Genomic DNA, 18,677 nt, shown 5'->3' with positions numbered 1-18,677 from the left:
TAATTTCCATATAGGTGCCTTCTTGAAAACCGCTTTCCGAGCTCGCCTCTGGATAAACACGGTTTAGATCTGAATTTATACTTAATGAGCTCTGGCCCATCTATGACTGTCATGTCCTGTTTTCAAATAAGTCTTTTTTTATTTGAATGCTTTATTTATGTGTTTTATTGTGATTGCATGTGATTTTTATTGTGTTTTAATGCACTTTTATGGATACTTTTGTACCCCAATAAAGATGAAATTGATTGATTGAACTGAGGAAGCAGGCCTGTCCATACCTCAGAAAGAGAACATTTCTTTCATAATATTAATGACGAATGTATATTATGGTGTAATGTAGAGGAGGGTATTCACTTATTTTTTGGGTGGGCTGCATGTATTTGAATATCAGAAATATTTATAGATCTGAAAACCATAAGAATGACAATGTGATTTAATTTATACCTTTGTTAACACCAACACATTATGTCCCAAATGGCACTTAGGGTATTCTCACTTAAATTCACACCCAGATTTACATTCAATCCATCCCTCATAATCGCCTAATCCCCGCATTCACTCTTCATCAACTACTCCATACAGTCCCACACATATAGAAACTTAGCTGATGTGACTTAGTAGGAACATATACTGAACAAGAGCCAGACCTCTTGGCTTTGCCAGTACTTCTGATTGCTGCAGGTACCTCTGACTCATGCCTTTCTGTTCTTTCCCAGGTTTGGCCTACGCGTTGCTGGCAGCGGTTCCTCCTGTGTTTGGCCTCTACTCTTCATTTTATCCAGTTTTCTTGTACACGTTCATTGGGACTTCAAGGCATATATCAATAGGTAAAGACTGTATTAGGCCTATATGCATTTCTTTTGCTTGCTCTAGGAGATTGGCAAAGGCCAGTGGTTATGGGTCATTGCTTAGATTATCCACACTGTTTAAATACTAACCTTTATTAGCACATTGGAATGTGGAGCACTCCATTGAATACAATGGAGTGCTCCATGCTTCTACGAGCTGGTAAAAGCCCGAAGAGCAACATTCCAATGTTGTTCGAACAAAGGCCTCTCGAAGCCCGAGGGGATTGCCTCTCGGACCCCTAGGGGATTTCAATCCCCTCGGGCTCCGAGACGCCTTTGTTCAATTTATTAGAACATTCTGCCCTCTAGTAGCAGAATTTTCTAATAGCCTTATAGCCCTTCGTAGCTGGGCTATACCGGCCATTAAAGTCCTGCTCCCTTGTTAAAGGCCCGAGCAGAAGGAGCGGGTATTTACTGGCCGGTATAGCCCGCTACTATAAGGCTGAAGAAGTGACACTCACTGCTTTGAGTGTTTGTGTAGATCTGCCATCTCTGTGCTATTTCAGCCTTCCTTGTATACATGGTAGTTAACAGATGTTGAAGAGCATATGACCATAAACTCTTCCAAATGACAACAGAGCTCTGAGGAACAGGGTGCAGTGACAAAACAAATTGAATATTTAGGTCTCAAAACTCAGATTTGAAAGTAAATAAAGCTAACTGCAAAGTATGGAATCTATGGGCATTCATTACCGTGGAACCTATAGACACATTCTTAAAGGTTGTTGCCACTCTTTAAAAGTGTATCCAGTCAGCAGTTTTAGCACAAACATTCTTAAAGAGGCTGGTGATTAGACAGTTGTAGTCGATTACTGCTTATTTTTCTTTTAAACCATGGAGAGTTACTCTTCATTCAAAAGTTCATTCGGACTCATGAGGTAGCCTACAGAATACTCACTATGTCTTTGCTCCTTCTTTTGCTTTACGTCATTGCAGTTAAAGTGGCTACACCCGCTTTAGGCAGAAGAACAAGACCTCAAAGCAGTGCTGGACTACGGGTCCCTCTGCCGCATTTAAGAATATAGGGCCATATGTAAACATTTTATGTATTGTAATTTATTTGTGACTAGCAATTCCTAATGTATGAAACCCATTGAGTTTCATTTAGCCATTCCTAATGGGGTTGCAATCGACCAATTAGGTCCCAGTGTGCAACCCATTAGGAATTGCGGCTATCACAGAGATGGTGGCCTGCTGGGGCCAGCAGACAACCATGTCTGTGATTGTTTTTTAATAAAGTAAAGCTCTTTTTATTTTATTTTTATTTTTAGTGCAGCCCATTTTCCTTAAGGGAAAACGAGATTTGTTTAAAAAGATAAAATGAAACTTGGAAGTTACACTTTTTTTGCAGTAGGCAATGGTCCCTATGACCACTGCCTGCTCTTAAAAGATATTTGTTTCAACATTCACAAAGGAGAAGGGGTCCCGTGGGGTCCATTTGCCAATGGTTACCATCACCCTTGAGATGTCAGTAAAAAAATTATTTTTTTGCGACCATAATTTGGTCGCAAAACATTTATACATACCCCTGCAATTTGGTATTAGGAAGGTACGTCCTAAACACCCCCCCTCCTCTAAACACCGAATCGCTAAACACAAATTGCTATTCGGTAACACTTTACTGAATCACAGTTTTTGTTCTGTACATATGTAAAACCATTTTTACAGTCTGAAACGACCTGATTCTGCGTATCGGGCCATTACCGACTGCAAAAATGCTTTTTACATATGTTACATATGGCCGATAATCCCCTATTCCATCTAGAATCTTTGTGGCTTTTGTGAAACCCAGCAGGATAGGGATCGGGGGAAAGAGGACAGAATTTCACACAGTGGAGTAAATAGATATAATTAGGTGTTTAATGTACACTCACAAAAGCCCTCATCTGGAAAGTAAAAATGTGTATCGGTTGAGAGGAGGTAGATTGTCAAAAAAGACCAGGAATTTCAACTAACAAATGCTTGAAATATCATCAAGTAGGCTGTTAGACTAGACATGTTATTTATTTTCCTTGACTACGCCTACAACTTCTTCACTGATATGTAAATTGTTGTTTTGGGGTGTACTTTTCGTGTACTTTTTCATTTCCTCATACTCTTTGTTGTATGTGTGGTGATAACGGTTAGGAAGCCTCTTGTAACAGTATGGAGCTGATTGCATCATGTATCAGGTAAAATGTGGCATCTGATTCTCATCACAGGTACCTTTGCCGTGATCAGTTTGATGATTGGCGGAGTCGCTGTGAGGATAGCGCCAGATGAAATGTTTGACATTGCAAGTACGAACCTGACCAACACTACCGAGCTCTTAGAGAAGTATGAAGCACGAGACGCAATGAGGGTGAAAGTGGCTGTTGCTGTTACCTTACTCTCAGGGCTCATACAGGTAAGTTACTTGTTCAGCAAATGTAATTTCATCAGATTAAACCCTCACCAAGATTTGTCAACAACAATGACCTCCAGGTGGTGCTTTCATATCCTCAGCCTAACTCCTCTCATCAATCTTTTTATCCCTACCCTAAAATTAACCCTATTCCTTATACTTTCCTTATTCATTTCCTTCACCGTCCTTCTCTTGTTCCTCCTTTTCCAGACTGTAAACCTGAAAGAGTCGCTAACCCTCACTATAGTCCGAGTCTTAAAAACCCTGATCATAACTCTGAACCTATTCCTTACTTTAATGCTCACCCTTATCCTAACTTTATTCCTTTCACTTCCCTTAATCATTTCCTTCACCGTCCCTCTCTTGTTCCTCCTTTTCTACACGAGCTTGTCGCTAACCCTCACTATCTCCTAAATCCGAGTCTTAAAAACCCTGATTATAACTCTGAACCTACTCCTTCCTTTAATGCCCACCCTTATCCTAACCCAAACAGTACAATTTTTGCAAAGAAAAGTTGTCATTGAGTTAAAAGGGGGGGGGGGGGAGAGCTGTGCTGTGTTTTTGTTTTGTTTTGACTAAACGCTGTGGAGGATTCTCTGTCATGACTTTTGCTGTCATGGTGTATTTAGCTGATCGATGTCGGAGTAGTTGGCATTGCCGTAGTAGAAGGAGAAAGCTAGAAATGAAGTCCCTAGATTGACCACTGCTGTTCAGCCATGAAGCAATGGGGGTGTAGTTGTTTATGAATGGTATTGGCACCTTTGTTATCAAAATAGACGTAAAAAATGAGATCCAGGCAGTCTCTGCAGCATCAAGACACTATCACCAGAGCAATAAACGAGATGGCGACGTCAAGAAGGCAGTGATGATGACACAAGGGATATTTATATAGCGCTGTTACACATCAAGATTAAACCTGGCCTAGACTTTAGACATTTAGGGCCAGATGTAGGTGGCTAAATACCGGTCGGTAACGCAGAAAATCTGCGAATTTCTGCGTTACCGACCGGTATTTTGCCATGTACAATGTAGGTAACGCCAAACGCCATTGCAAATAAGGAATCGGTAAAAATAAGGGAAACCAGTTAACCGATTCCATAATTTGCGATTAGCAGACACCGAAACCCCCAAATACCGATTTGCTAATTACCGAATCTGTATTAAGGAATCTGTGATACCGATTCGGTAATGGGGAATCAGTATTTTTTATTTTTTTGCGATTTTTACGAAATCGCTAAATATTACCGTTTTTTACCGATTCAGTAATTTTTAGCGAATTATTACCTACATCGGAAATACCAACTTCTTAATAGCGAATCGGTAAAATTCGCTATTAAGGACTCGGTATTTCGGAATTACTTACATCTGGCCCTTAATGTTCATGCCAAGGCTTAGTCATCATAAGTCTGACCCTGTACAGCGAACACACAATGGCAGGGGCCTACCACAAAATCAAATGCACACAGTAGACAAAACAGAGCTGCAAGCCCTTCTCCTTCAGACGCATTTTACCTAACGCCATCTCTTAGCTTCCCCTCCTGAGGATAGGCTGTCTTAGCCTCTGACCTTGAGATTTACTGCATGACCTCCGTCGCATTAGACCCTACCGGGAACTTCACATACCTACTTCTTCGAACAGTAGCAGTTCTGTGTTTTATGTCGTGATATGCCATTTTAAATCTGGACTCTGTATAATGATCTATGTTTATTATTAAGCAAACCGTAATAAAGCTGACATATATATTTGTAATTCTGTGTCCTATGTTGTGATCTACTACTTTGCAATTTTGGACCTTCGTTGTCAATTGTAAAGCGCTCTAGCACATTCGGGTAATGCCAGCGCTATATAAAAATGCATGCATAAAAACACAGAATTGAATGATGTTAATGCACCTTTATGAACTAAAAGTAAGGGATGCATTTTTAAGGGTATATGTAAATCAGCAGGCATACAGCATTAGCAAAGAAAGTTGTTTTGGGCCCAGACCACCAGGATTTGATATTTTATTGGCATCGACAGCTTTTGCGCATTTCTTACACTCAGCCTACCAAGCAGCGCATTGGGTTTGTGTTACTCCTTATTATCAAAATAATAATACCAATGTAGAACAAGCATTTCGCAAGTTTGATGCGCCTGACGTGCATGTATTACACAAAATAGGCACAAGGTGGCACTATGATTCAATGTGTTTGCAATTTTGAAGCAGAAAATGACTATCGCTGTTTCACCTGCCACATAAACACAGTATAATCATCTGGAACATGTCTGTGTTATGGCTCATTAGCAGAACTCATTAGCAGGTCGCTGCCAGCAGATGGATAAAGCGATCTGTAACTAAATGCTAACAATTGGAGGTAAGAGAAAAACAGGGTTCTATGAAAATGTCCACTAAACCTCTAAAATATATCAGAATCTCTGACGTCAGCAGTTACGTAATACATGAAGGGACTCTACTCTTCTTGCTGTATACCTACTTAAAAATACTCTCTAAATACTTATTAACTCCCTAAAAATCATTTTACACCGACCTCTAAAGCTGGGTAGCAGAATAGTCCTACTTTAAAACATAATCTAAAACCAGACTGTACTGGTCAGCTCAACTGTGATTGAGCCCAGTTTTTCAAGGTTCAAAGACACTTTATTCGGATAACGTCGTATCCATAAAGCACAAAAACAGAGCAACAAACAGGTTAAAAATGTGCAAATTAGAGAGTCATAATAAAACCATAACCGCATACAGTATACGATAATCTTTAGGTTCATAAAAATTCATAAATGGGTGATATAGCAGCTCAGGGATTAGACATCATTTGACGTACTCGAACTGTAATTCTCAAGAAAGTGCCTGTGCGAAAGACCAACTCCTTATCATCAAGGGTAAGTAGTCTCAAGAAAGCGTTTTCCAGGCTAATGGGAATATTCTTTTTAAAATACGGATGTGCAAATTAGAGAGTCATAATAAAACCATAGCAGCATACAGTATATGATAATCTTTGGGTTCATAAAAATTCATAAATGGGTGATAAAACCGCTCAGGGATTAGACATCATTTGACGTGCTCGAACTGCATTTCTCAAGAAAGTGCCTGTGCGAAAGACCAACTCTTCATCATCCAGGGTAAGTAATCTCAAGTAAGCGTTTTCCAGGCTAATGGGAATATGCTTTTTAAAATACGGAGTTAAGAGCCACTTAATATACTTTAAATAATATTTACAAAAGAACAAAAAGTGTAAAATAGATTGGCCACTCAGGCCATCACACGGGCAAGGTATACAATCAAGATCAGAATGGTGGCCATGGGGAAAACATAATACAAATTTTATAGTACCAGCACTTAAGCGAAACAAAAGGCTCCTCCCCCCAATGGCTCATCGGCAAGGTGATGTAGTTAGCCAGCGAGTATACAGAATTTAATTTTCAATAGCCATATATCTATGAACAAGGGATTTTTTGGATTCTTTTTTGAACCTTTCTGCTCTATATAACGTATAGAGCGCATTCCTGAGCTCACTCTTGTTCGCAGCCTTTGCTGTGCTGGGATCTGAGTAAATTCTACCCTTATTAACACTGCAAAGTATCTGATACACCCCTGACAGCCATGGGATGTCCTTCTCTTTCGTGCATCCTATACAGTCACTGATAATCTCTCTCGTTAAGGAGGCGGCTGGGTTTTTCCAGACAGATAACCAGAAAAGGGCAGGGCGGGCCCGAATGAAATGTAGGTTAAGTTCCTTATGGCAGGTATATTAGGGTATGGTGATTGGGACGCCTAAAAACTTCCTGTAAAATCTGTTCTCTTCCTGGTGGATGCAGGTACTATTAGCGAAGCCTCAAATCACAGCGCCATACGTAGCTGTTGGCACACATTGGGACTCGAACATTTTTAAAATAGCTAAAATGGCACCTGTTCTCTTTGGGCAGGGAAACTAAGAATCGAGTTGGAGGCCTTTGAGAACTTGCTCCTGGAGAGGGCTATATGCTCACACCAGGAGCCGTTCGCAGCAAGGACCACCCAAGATAGGGAAAGGTGCTGGTACTCATCAGCTTCTGGTTACCCACAGATATTGAACTAAGTAAACGTTTCTTTGGGCCACACGACATTATAAAAGACTTTTTAAAATTAGTGCGTAGGTCCAGGCTGTCCATATGATTAACAAAGCCCTGCACTAGCATACGTAAGGAGTTCAGAGTGCGGCCCATAAGGACCGCATCGTCCGCATAGAGTAGTACGGGAGTGATTTTCCATTAATTTTTGGGATGTCTTGAGTTACTGATTTTAAAAGTTTTGTTCAGTCCATTAATGTAGATGATAGAAAGAAGGGGGGCCAGAACACAACCCTGTCTGACCCCCCTACTTACATCGATGGCTTCAGTAACTTCACCCCCACGTCCAATCTTCACCCGGGCTTTAAGATCTTTATGAAGGTGTGCCAAAAAATACACCAGGAGCTCATCCATTCCATAGGTCAGAAGGATAGACCAGAGGTTTGACCTATTAACAAGGTCAAAAGCAGAGGTCAAATCCATAAAGGCCAGATAGATTGGAGAAGCTCACGCAATGGTGTATTTGCCCATGATTAGATTAAGGCATTGTTCATTGGTGCCCACTTTACTTCAGAAGCCCAGTTGACAGGGATCTAAAATTCAATTTTTCCTCAGAACACTCTAAGATCTTATTGTATAGGACTCTACCTAGGATTTTTAGGGTATTAACAATTAAGGAGGTAGGCCTATCACAATTGGGTTGAGAACGATCCCCTTTTTAAAAAATCAGAACTATTATGCTTGTGGACCAAGAACTGGGTAACGGAGCATACATTAGGTTGGTAAAAACATTTAAAAGTAGGGGCGCCCAGAAGTCTGGCTGGTGCTTAATAAGATCAATAGGTAGACCATCTGGTCCGTGGGCTTTGTTACCCATGCTCTGATGAATCGCTTCTTCTACCTCAGGTAGGGTCATCTGTATTCTGGTTAGAGGCCCGGCTAAAAATGATCTGCCTCTTGCATGGGTGCAGCATGGATTTCTGTAAAGTGCTTTTCACAGGACTCACACGCAATAGTGCAGCTAATCGGGGTATGCCCCATAGATCGCAAATCCCTCACAGATGACCAAAATATGTCATCCTTTTTGGTGTTCGCCGCTATCACTAGTGCCTCCCAACGGTCATTTAAAATTTCTCCTTTCCGGTTGGAAATCGCAGTTTTATACCTCTGCCTGACCAATTGTACTTCAGGAATACATCTTGGTTCAGATGATAAGGCTCTGCGCTGTTGTTTATTAGCCTCAGAGCACTTGTGGTCGAACCATCCAGGGTCATGTTTAACACGGGGAGTGGGTCTTGACAAAATAACTTTTATGGCTGCACAGAGTTTATTAAAATCATGGACAGCTTCAGGGAGTGGGTCTTGGGCCCTATTTTTTAATAAATCGTATATTTGGTCACTGGATCAGCCAGTTTGGTCGTAAAGTGTTTTTTTCTAAAGTGCCTGGTGCTGTGGCTCAGGAAAAGGGGCGCAGCACAAGCCGCAGTAGTACAAAGGCACTTAGTGCACATTCATGCACCGTGTGCCAGGCACCATGTGGTGCCTGGCACATGGTGTGTGGGAGGAGCACTACATGTGCCGCCCAGGCTACCTATTAGTGGCCCACTGGGGACTGGGGTCCTGCTTGAAGTCCCCAAAGTCCCTTTCCGGCTGCCTTTCCATAGTGGTCAGACAGCCATGAAAAGGCAGTCGGAAATGGACATCCTAATCGCTACAGCGATGCCTGTGCAGGCACCACCCTCATGGTAGGGAGACGAGTTCACCCGCCCCTCCGACGTGATCCTCAATCCTGTCGGAGGCAGAAGTTTGTCCCCCAGACCGCTGCAGTCCGACCGTCTGCATCGTAATGCGGCAGTCGGACTGATGGTCTGGATGTCGGTGGTCCCACCGACCTCATAATAAGGGCCTAAGTGGGGTAGCAGGGTTATAACTTCAGTTGACCAGAAAAAAAAAAAAAAAAAGAAACCGGTAACAGCTCTAGGGTTTATTTTTAAATATATATATAAACCAATTAGCTCTAGGAATTTTAACCTATCTCCTTATTGTTTTCTCATTTTTAACAGCTGTGTCTGGGAATCCTACGGTTTGGCTTTGTCGCTATCTATCTCACGGAGCCTCTGGTACGAGGCTTTACCACAGCTGCAGCAGTGCATGTCTTCGCATCACAACTCAAGTATCTCTTGGGCATCAAAACAAAGAGATACAGTGGAGCTCTTTCTATTGTCTATGTAAGTAGTGGTTTTCATCTTTTACGTGTTTTTAATGTTTACCCAGTTATGGGGGGTGTTTACGATGCCAATCTCCACTTTATACCACTAATTTTATAGTTTTAATCTTTGATTGCCTAAGACAAAAGGTCAAGTGCATGTCACCGAGTACAATTAGTCAACCTGCAAGCATTCCCAGATTGTGAGGGACGCATGAATGGAAAATGAGGCAGCTGTATCAGAGAGCTCGGTTATCTGGGGAGAGTTGCCAGACAGGTATATGGTGTAGATGAGACAAGACCAAAGCAAAATTACTGTCTACCAGCTAGTGGTTTTCCAACACAACACGTTTGCATATGTGCCTTATCGTTTCAGTTTTGCTTCAGTGCCACTGATTAGCTGCGTTTTGACACAAGGCATTATGTGACGGTTCCTTAAAAGGGACTCCTCAGCACGTTGGTGTGGGAACTCTAAACACCGAAATATTCTGCTGGTGTAGGAAACCTTCATACTGCACAGAAGTATGGAAACAGAAAAGAGGAAATCCTGTTCAAACATTGACTTTGTAACATCCTTCTTTTTCACTCCTGTCAGTATGTGGAACAGGCCCACCCCAACCACCCTCAATTGCACGCAGACCCTGGGATGGAACAGAGTTCCAGACCAGAATCGCTGCAGGGACTTTGTTCCCCTATGTTGCCACCTATTTTCAAGCCTGGAGATACGGTAGTCTACCAAAAATGAATATGTTCTTATGTAATTTAACCTGTGCTCGTGTAAAGCGCTCCAATACCTTAGGTTGAGTTTGCGCTATATAAAATCTGCAAAACAAAAATACTGCAATAGCGGTGACCAAACATTAATCATACTTATCCAACGCGTCTCTTACTTTTAATGAAATCTGTTCCAATGACGCGTCTCTGCTCATAGCTTAAATCCCTACATGCACATTCAGCTATGGTGTTTTTTTCAGTGTTAAAGTTTCACTTATGACCAGCTGAACACCTCTTCTAGAACTAAGAAAGCTGGTAAAGTCTCCAAAGCAACAATAAAAAGAATCTCAAAAAGAGTGGAGGGTCTAAGGGATATAAGTTTAAAGACTCAAACAGTAAAAATCCCAATCCTAAATCTAAGTACAAAGAAAACTGTGAGTCTATGTGGCTAGGTGACCTTCATACAGCTACACCATCATTACTAAACAAAGAATGTATTTCCACCAAAATGTCACCCTGGATGTGTGCATGCATTGAAGATCTATGAATGCATCAAAGGTTCCCATCACCCACATACAGTGGCTTGCTTCATCATTTGGGAGACCAGGGACTTATCTGATAACCGGATGCCACCAGGATGGCATGGGGCAGGGTTCAGGGTTTGTCCCGGATGCAACTGTGGCAATGTTACTCCAATGAAAAGACCACTCTAAAGATTAGTGTGGGGTGATGTGTGCAGTGCAAATAAAGTAAATGTGATATGATAAAATTGGAAACAAGGCACAAAAAATTATTTATTGAAATGCTGCCTTGATACCAAGTTAAAACAGTGCTTGTAACAGTTTTAACAAATAACTGTGTTGGAACTGGTCGACATGTTTCAGCTTTGGGTGGATGTGCCCTAGCTTTCGTCAGGACCATTAAAGCTACTGCATCTTGAATGTGAAAAAAGGTAAATCATACAACCTGCACCTGGGGTAGGTGTGGGAGAAATTACCTATGGAGGTGGAAATGAACATAATGAGAATAGTATACCAGAGGTGAAACCTAGTAACTGATAGATCACATAACGCATAAAGTTGTTGTTCAATTATGCCAAATACATATTAGTAAAAACACCCCTTCAAAACGATAAAGGTGCTATAGATATTGCACTTACCCGAATGAATCTGGGTATTCGCCTCGTCTCACCTGGCGACTGCTCAGGCGTTAGGAGGCACCGCTCTAAGAGATGTATGAATAAGAGGCATGGTCCAAGATTAGAGTGACACAGTACCTTAAAAATCGAAAGACGCTTATCCTTAGAAAACCAAAGGCAGAAAAACAAAGGCGTTGAACCTTGAGACGGGGCAAAGCCCTATCTGAGCATGATATCAGGATGTTCCTGACGGTAATCTTATGGTAAACAGAAATCTACTGTGGTGTTATAAGACCGTGTGTAGACACGAAGAAATAATAATAGTACCTGCACTGGTATTTACTCACTTATGCGGTGTCGTATCTCGAGTTCGTTAGTGTATGCGAGACGACAAAGGGTCTTCTCATATTGGGTTATGTGTGGTTTACAAACGAAAACAATAGTGTTCGCTATGTTAATAGCGGGTTGGTCTATCTCAAACCCCCTATAGTATAACGCTAATGATTGACAGGCAAAAAGGTCGTTTATACAATAAGAAGTAGCGTGCAGATCATAGCGTGTATGCACAGATCTTACCTCTCCGTCGGTACCTCGGGCGGCTGCTGAGCCAGAGGGGGAGGTGAATGATCCTAATGGCATCGGTCTTTTATACAACATGAAACAAGGATGTCGGGACAAACGTGCAAGGAAGACGCCCGAAGATGACGGCATTGCACGTGACCCGGGTGTCATGGGAGTTGTAGTTATTGGTGCCAGGACTCCGGGCAACACTATCAACCGAGGCAGTAGTAATTCCTAGGGATCAACAATGTTATGGATCGGTGTCATGTACCCCATTGCAAATCCAAAGTCCATTAGTGTGATATTTGGAATGATCACGAATGAAGCGCGCATTCAGTATTTTGAGTAATTTCAAAAGGGGCGCGCCTTGATGACGGAACGTCATGAAATGTTCCCCAAACTGCGATGGGAATTGTAGTCATTGACAAGTAATGTAACCATGTTGTTCACAACCTAATCACCGTGTCTAGGGAGGATACGGATATAACAAACACATATTGAATGATATACTATAAGACAGTGGTTTACTATGGAGTTTACACTTTTCGGGGAGGAACGAAAAATGCTGTCTATGCGCACAATATGAGACTTAAGAAACGTAGTACCAATACTTAACAGCTAACAAGTGTCTAAATCGAGGGCAGCCGGTGGAAGTCCCCATGGTAATATAGGCACTGAAAATGAACTCTCAGAAAACCAAATTATGTATTAATGATCAGTCCTGGAGTTGTGCAAGCATCAGGACGACAAAAAAACAGGACGACAAAAAAACAGGACGACAAAAAAACTCATGGGACCAGCCATGGCTAGACAAGAGAGAACAGTAATGTAAAGCAGCTCCGGTGGTATGAGGAGTGGGACGAGGATTAACAGTAGTACTCTTTGTTGCTGGTCATTATAGCGATGTCCATGGTATTTGATCATTTAATCCATGGATATCGCTCTGGCTGGTCCCATGAGTTTTTTTGTCGTCCGGTTTTTTTGTCGTCCTGATGCTTGCACAACTCCAGGACTGATCATTAATACATAATTTGGTTTTCTGAGAGTTCATTTTCAGTGCCTATATTACCATGGGGACTTCCACCGGCTGCCCTCGATTTAGACACTTGTTAGCTGTTAAGTATTGGTACTACGTTTCTTAAGTCTCATATTGTGCGCATAGACAGCATTTTTCGTTCCTCCCCGAAAAGTGTAAACTCCATAGTAAACCACTGTCTTATAGTATATCATTCAATATGTGTTTGTTATATCCGTATCCTCCCTAGACACGGTGATTAGGTTGTGAACAACATGGTTACATTACTTGTCAATGACTACAATTCCCATCGCAGTTTGGGGAACATTTCATGACGTTCCGTCATCAAGGCGCGCCCCTTTTGAAATTACTCAAAATACTGAATGCGCGCTTCATTCGTGATCATTCCAAATATCACACTAATGGACTTTGGATTTGCAATGGGGTACATGACACCGTTCCATAACATTGTTGATCCCTAGGAATTACTACTGCCTCGGTTGATAGTGTTGCCCGGAGTCCTGGCACCAATAACTACAACTCCCATGACACCCGGGTCACGTGCAATGCCGTCATCTTCGGGCGTCTTCCTTGCACGTTTGTCCCGACATCCTTGTTTCAAGTTGTATAAAAGACCGATGCCATTAGGATCATTCACCTCCCCCTCTGGCTCAGCAGCCGCCCGAGGTACCGACGGAGAGGTAAGATCTGTGCATACACGCTATGATCTGCACGCTACTTCTTATTGTATAAACAACCTTTTTGCCTGTCAATCATTAGCGTTATACTATAGGGGGTTTGAGATAGACCAACCCGCTATTAACATAGCGAACACTATTGTTTTCATTTGTAAACCACACATAACCCAATATGAGAAGACCCTTTGTCGTCTCGCATACACTAACGAACTCGAGATACGACACCGCATAAGTGAGTAAATACCAGTGCAGGTACTATTATTATTTCTTCGTGTCTACACACGGTCTTATAACACCACAGTAGATTTCTGTTTACCATAAGATTACCGTCAGGAACATCCTGATATCATGCTCAGATAGGGCTTTGCCCCGTCTCAAGGTTCAACGCCTTTGTTTTTCTGCCTTTGGTTTTCTAAGGATAAGCGTCTTTCGATTTTTAAGGTACTGTGTCACGCTAATCTTGGACCATGCCTCTTATTCATTCATCTCTTAGAGCGGTGCCTCCTAACGCCTGAGCAGTCGCCAGGTGAGGCGAGGCGAATACCCAGATTCATTCGGGTAAGTGCAATATCTATAGCACCTTTATCGTTTTGAAGGGGTGTTTTTACTAATATGTATTTGGCATAATTGAACAACAACTTTATGCGTTATGTGATCTATCAGTTACAAGGTTTCACCTCTGGTATACTATTCTCATTATGTTCATTTCCACCTCCATAGGTAATTTCTCCCACACCTACCCCAGGTGCAGGTTGTATGATTTACCTTTTTTCACATTCAAGATGCAGTAGCTTTAATGGTCCTGACGAAAGCTAGGGCACATCCACCCAAAGCTGAAACATGTCGACCAGTTCCAACACAGTTATTTGTTAAAACTGTTACAAGCACTGTTTTAACTTGGTATCAAGGCAGCATTTCAATAAATAATTTTTTGTGCCTTGTTTCCAATTTTATCATATCACATTTACTTTATTTGCACTGCACACATCACCCCACACTAACCTTTAGAGTGGTCTTTTCATTGGAGTAACATTGCCACAGTTGCATCCGGGACAAACCCTGAACCCTGCCCCACGCCATCCTGGTGGCATCCGGTTATCAGATAAGTCCCTGGTCTCCCAAATGATGAAGCAAGCCACTGTATGTGGGTGATGGGAACCTTTGATGCATTCATAGATCTTCAATGCATGCACACATCCAGGGTGACATTTTGGTGGAAATACATTCTTTGTTTAGTAATGATGGTGTAGCTGTATGAAGGTCACCTAGCCTCATAGACTCACAGTTTTCTTTGTACTTAAAGTCTCCAAAGCTCCAAGCTCTGTGCTAAAGTTCAGCAGCTACTCTGTCTAATGCTGGACTTTTAGAAGGAAGAGGTAAAAGGACATTCTACAGTCTTTAAATAGAAAGCTCTACTAATGCCTGCTCTGATCTTCACCAACAGCTGATTCTTATTGTTCTCTTATATATTTTTTCTCTACTTTAAATCATAATTAGAATCAAATTATGAAATTCTGTTCACCTTGAGAGAACCCTATTGTCAAACAAATACTGTTTTAAAGGATCAGTGGTTGCATATTGATCTGTTTCATTGATATGTTACAGAGTATAATTGCAGTGTTTTCAAATATCACGACAACCAATGTTGCGACACTCATCGTGGGACTGATATGTGTGATTTTGCTACTGGGCGCCAAGGAGATTAATCAACGATTCAAACACAAATTGCCGGTTCCAATCCCTATGGAGATCATAGTGGTAAGTACTGTGTTAGTCAAGTTGTTGAAGATAATGTGTGGTGTGGAGGGCCCAGAGTGGAGGGCTGTGGCCTACACTTTAGGCACACAATAGTGTGCATAAGCACTGTATTATTTTTGTCACTTTCAAAGGTTAAAACACCTCGGGCATAAAGTAAAGATATAGTTCGTTATGTCTTCAATAAACTTGTTTTTCAATAGATGTTCTATGTAAATGTAGAACAAAGAGGTAATGAACCCTGCCCACGAATTTGAACAATGTTGGTAGGGAAGCAATTCATTTGAAGCAAAAGAGACCTCCATTTTAAAATGTGTACTGTCCTGAAAATGTTTGATCATGTCAAGACTTCAATGAATAATGCTGCCTACAGACACAGGTGCCTAGGTTTAAGCACTGCTCTTTATACATTGAACAAAAACATATAGCAGCATGAAAGTGCCATTTTTCGTCGTAAGTTTAAAGGTCCGTAGGATGTTTTTTTGACACTGTTGTTCAAAGTTGTCAAGATGCTCAGATCCCCCATAGGCACTTGTGTGTAAAGGAAGCAGAGAAGAATGCCCATTTCACACCTAATATTAAACCCCATACATCCCCCTCTGTGCATTTTTCCCCATCCTGCTATTTTTGTTTCGTCTGCCATTTCTGCCTTATGCTCGTCAATTTCATTGTCGCTTAATTCTGGCCCCTTTCTGTTTGAGTGGTCTCACACTCCTACAAACACCCGCTGTGGTAATGTTTTGAAAGATGTAATGTGGCTCAATTCAAAATTGTTGCCTCTCTTGAAATTCTTGAGAGGGTAATGGCACATGGAGTGCTAAACATTTCTACACTGTATGTACTTCTTCAGGTACAAACCACAGTATAGTTACAATAATATGTGCACTCAATTCGGTCTCCTCACTTTCCCTAGAGACAAGACTGCCAAAGATCCTATCCGTCTGAAAGAGGTTTTTCTGTTAATCCAGTATCTGGTTAGAAACAATTGTGCTGCACATACAGTTTCAATGAATCTTTATTGAAGATGAATAGGACAGGAGCGACTGGAAAGAGCACAGCCTGTCCACAACCACAGCTCCCCCCCAACTGTACTCCATTCCCCACAACTACTGCAATCCATTCCCTCATCCAAACTCACATTTACAGTCAATACTAGGGAAAACTCCATTCCATACTCAACATCACATGCTCCTTTCCCAACTACAAGAACATACCATACACCTTCCCACCCCCATAGACAAAACCATAAGCATAGAGCGCTTTGTTTTCAAATTCCATACTAACACAATTACTAAATCCCAAAAGTATAATAGAATCATGCTAAATCCCCTCACAACTAACCTACAGTAAAATGACCTAACCTCCCTGGAAACCGCCTTTATCACCCCTTCTCAGCTTAGGTGGAGGTTGCTTAAAATCTGACAGAAGCATCTTACTTCTCTCTCAATCACTCACTGCCATATTGACCGCAACAACATTGCCAAGCCTACTCTGTTACTCGTTCATCTAAAACGTCCAATTTGTCTGGATTCCAAAACACGTTGGAACTCTCATTGACACAATATCTTTTATCCCCTATCCAAAGTCCCACCGTACATTAACACCCAACAAAGATTCATAGCCTTCCGTCCTTGACCCCTTACAGTATTCAACACTTCAACGATTTTATTTGGTTCTGGCCACCCTTTTCTTTAAAAGTTGGGACGTTCTTTCCCCATTCTAATCATAATTCTGTTCTATGCTACCGTATACTAAAATGCCGTCCTGGAAAATTATTGCCACAGGAACTCCATTCAACATTACTTTCTTTAGGTATTGAAACATTGAAATGGCACTGGCTACTCTAAAAAGTATCGTTCTATATTGGTAAGTGACTTTTGGAGTCTCAGAAGCTGTTAAGTACTTGGAATGACCGTCCAGTTGAATATGTTGATAGGCGATTAACCGATCAAGAGGAGTAAATATGGAAGCACCTGCCGCTGACCGCAGTATCTCATAAATATTTAGTAATGGGAGGCTGTCCACCCATATGGATCTGTTAAAACAACTTACAGTAAGATGCAGTCTCAGTTTGCCAGACCCAAAGGGAGTAGCCAGAAAATTAAATTACCCCCCACTTTGAACCAAAGGTCTGATTGCACCAAGCAAGCAAAGCTAATGAGCCTGAACCTCCCTAGAAGAGCTACCTTGTCTCTTCCATCCAAGCATCTATCCATTCATCTTTTCACCCTTCCAGCCACATGCTGATATCCACCAATTATCCATTACATATTTACGTTCTGTCATCCATTAATTCTTTCCTCCATCATCCAATCTTTCACCATTTTAAACATCCATCCGTTAAGACATCCATAATCTATGCATTAATTCACCCAGCCATGCATCCATTTACTTATCATTCCATCCTTTAAGCCTTTCATCAATCAATTGATCCCTTTGTCCGTCCATCCATCCATCCATCCTCTCAGATTTTCTTTTACTTTGCCATCCATCTGTACTCTCAGATTTCCATTTATTATGCTACCCATCCAACCTTCTTATCAGATGTCTGCCATCAATCCTCTCAGATTTCCATTTACTCGGCTATCCTTTCACCCACCGATCCATACATCCATCCACTCAGATTTCCATTTACTCTGCCATCTTTTTACCCATCCATCCTCTCAAATTTCCATTTACGCTGCCATCCACCCATTTATCTATCTTCTCACCCACTCATGCACCGATCATTTCACCCATCCATCCACCCAGCCTTTGATCTACTCACCCATCCTTTCACCCACCCAGACATCATTTTAATAACTCATCCATCTATGCTCTCACCTACCCATCCTCCCACAAAACCATCCATCCTTGTATCCATCCATCCTTTGACAGCCATTCTTTCACCCGCTGATCCATCCATCCTTTCACCTAATCATCCATCTATTCATCCACTTATTCAGCCATCCTTTCATCCACCCATCTTTTCACCCACTCATCATCCATCCTTTGACCCACTCATACATCCACTCGTCCATTTTTCTTTCCCTTTTCTGTCAATGCACCCTCCTCTCTGTTTTAGCATTATTTATGAGCTTTTATTTGCCAAGTTGCAGATAAAAGAGGTTCATAAAGAACGCAACCCCCACTGTAGCTGGTAAACCGGGGGTTCACGACGCCCCTGGCCCAGACCCCTTCTAGGAAATCACTACTGAAGCTAAGCAAGAAGAGAAGTCTATTGGTTCAGTGATCCCCTTACTACAAAAGGTCACTCTACAACATCTTCAGCTTGCACCTGTATGTTAGTGGCTCACTTTATGCCTAACTGGAAC

At 41.7% G+C, this 18,677-nt stretch overlaps 1 protein-coding gene across 1 annotated transcript in view; it reads left to right on the top strand.

Moving 5' to 3' along the window:
- SLC26A5 (solute carrier family 26 member 5) overlaps nt 1–18,677 on the top strand; it is a 321,585-nt gene that overhangs the window by 166,028 nt on the left and 136,880 nt on the right. The window contains exons 4-7 of the mRNA XM_085653953.1: nt 717–827; nt 3,050–3,234; nt 9,340–9,504; nt 15,214–15,366. Coding sequence (XP_085510079.1) covers nt 717–827; nt 3,050–3,234; nt 9,340–9,504; nt 15,214–15,366 — 614 coding nt within the window. The remainder of the gene's footprint in view (nt 1–716; nt 828–3,049; nt 3,235–9,339; nt 9,505–15,213; nt 15,367–18,677) is intronic.

This window comes from Triturus cristatus, chromosome 4_1 (genome assembly GCF_964204655.1).
Source record: "Triturus cristatus chromosome 4_1, aTriCri1.1, whole genome shotgun sequence".
Taxonomy (NCBI): Eukaryota; Metazoa; Chordata; class Amphibia; order Caudata; family Salamandridae; genus Triturus; species Triturus cristatus.
This window is presented reverse-complemented; position numbering and strand designations above follow the sequence as displayed.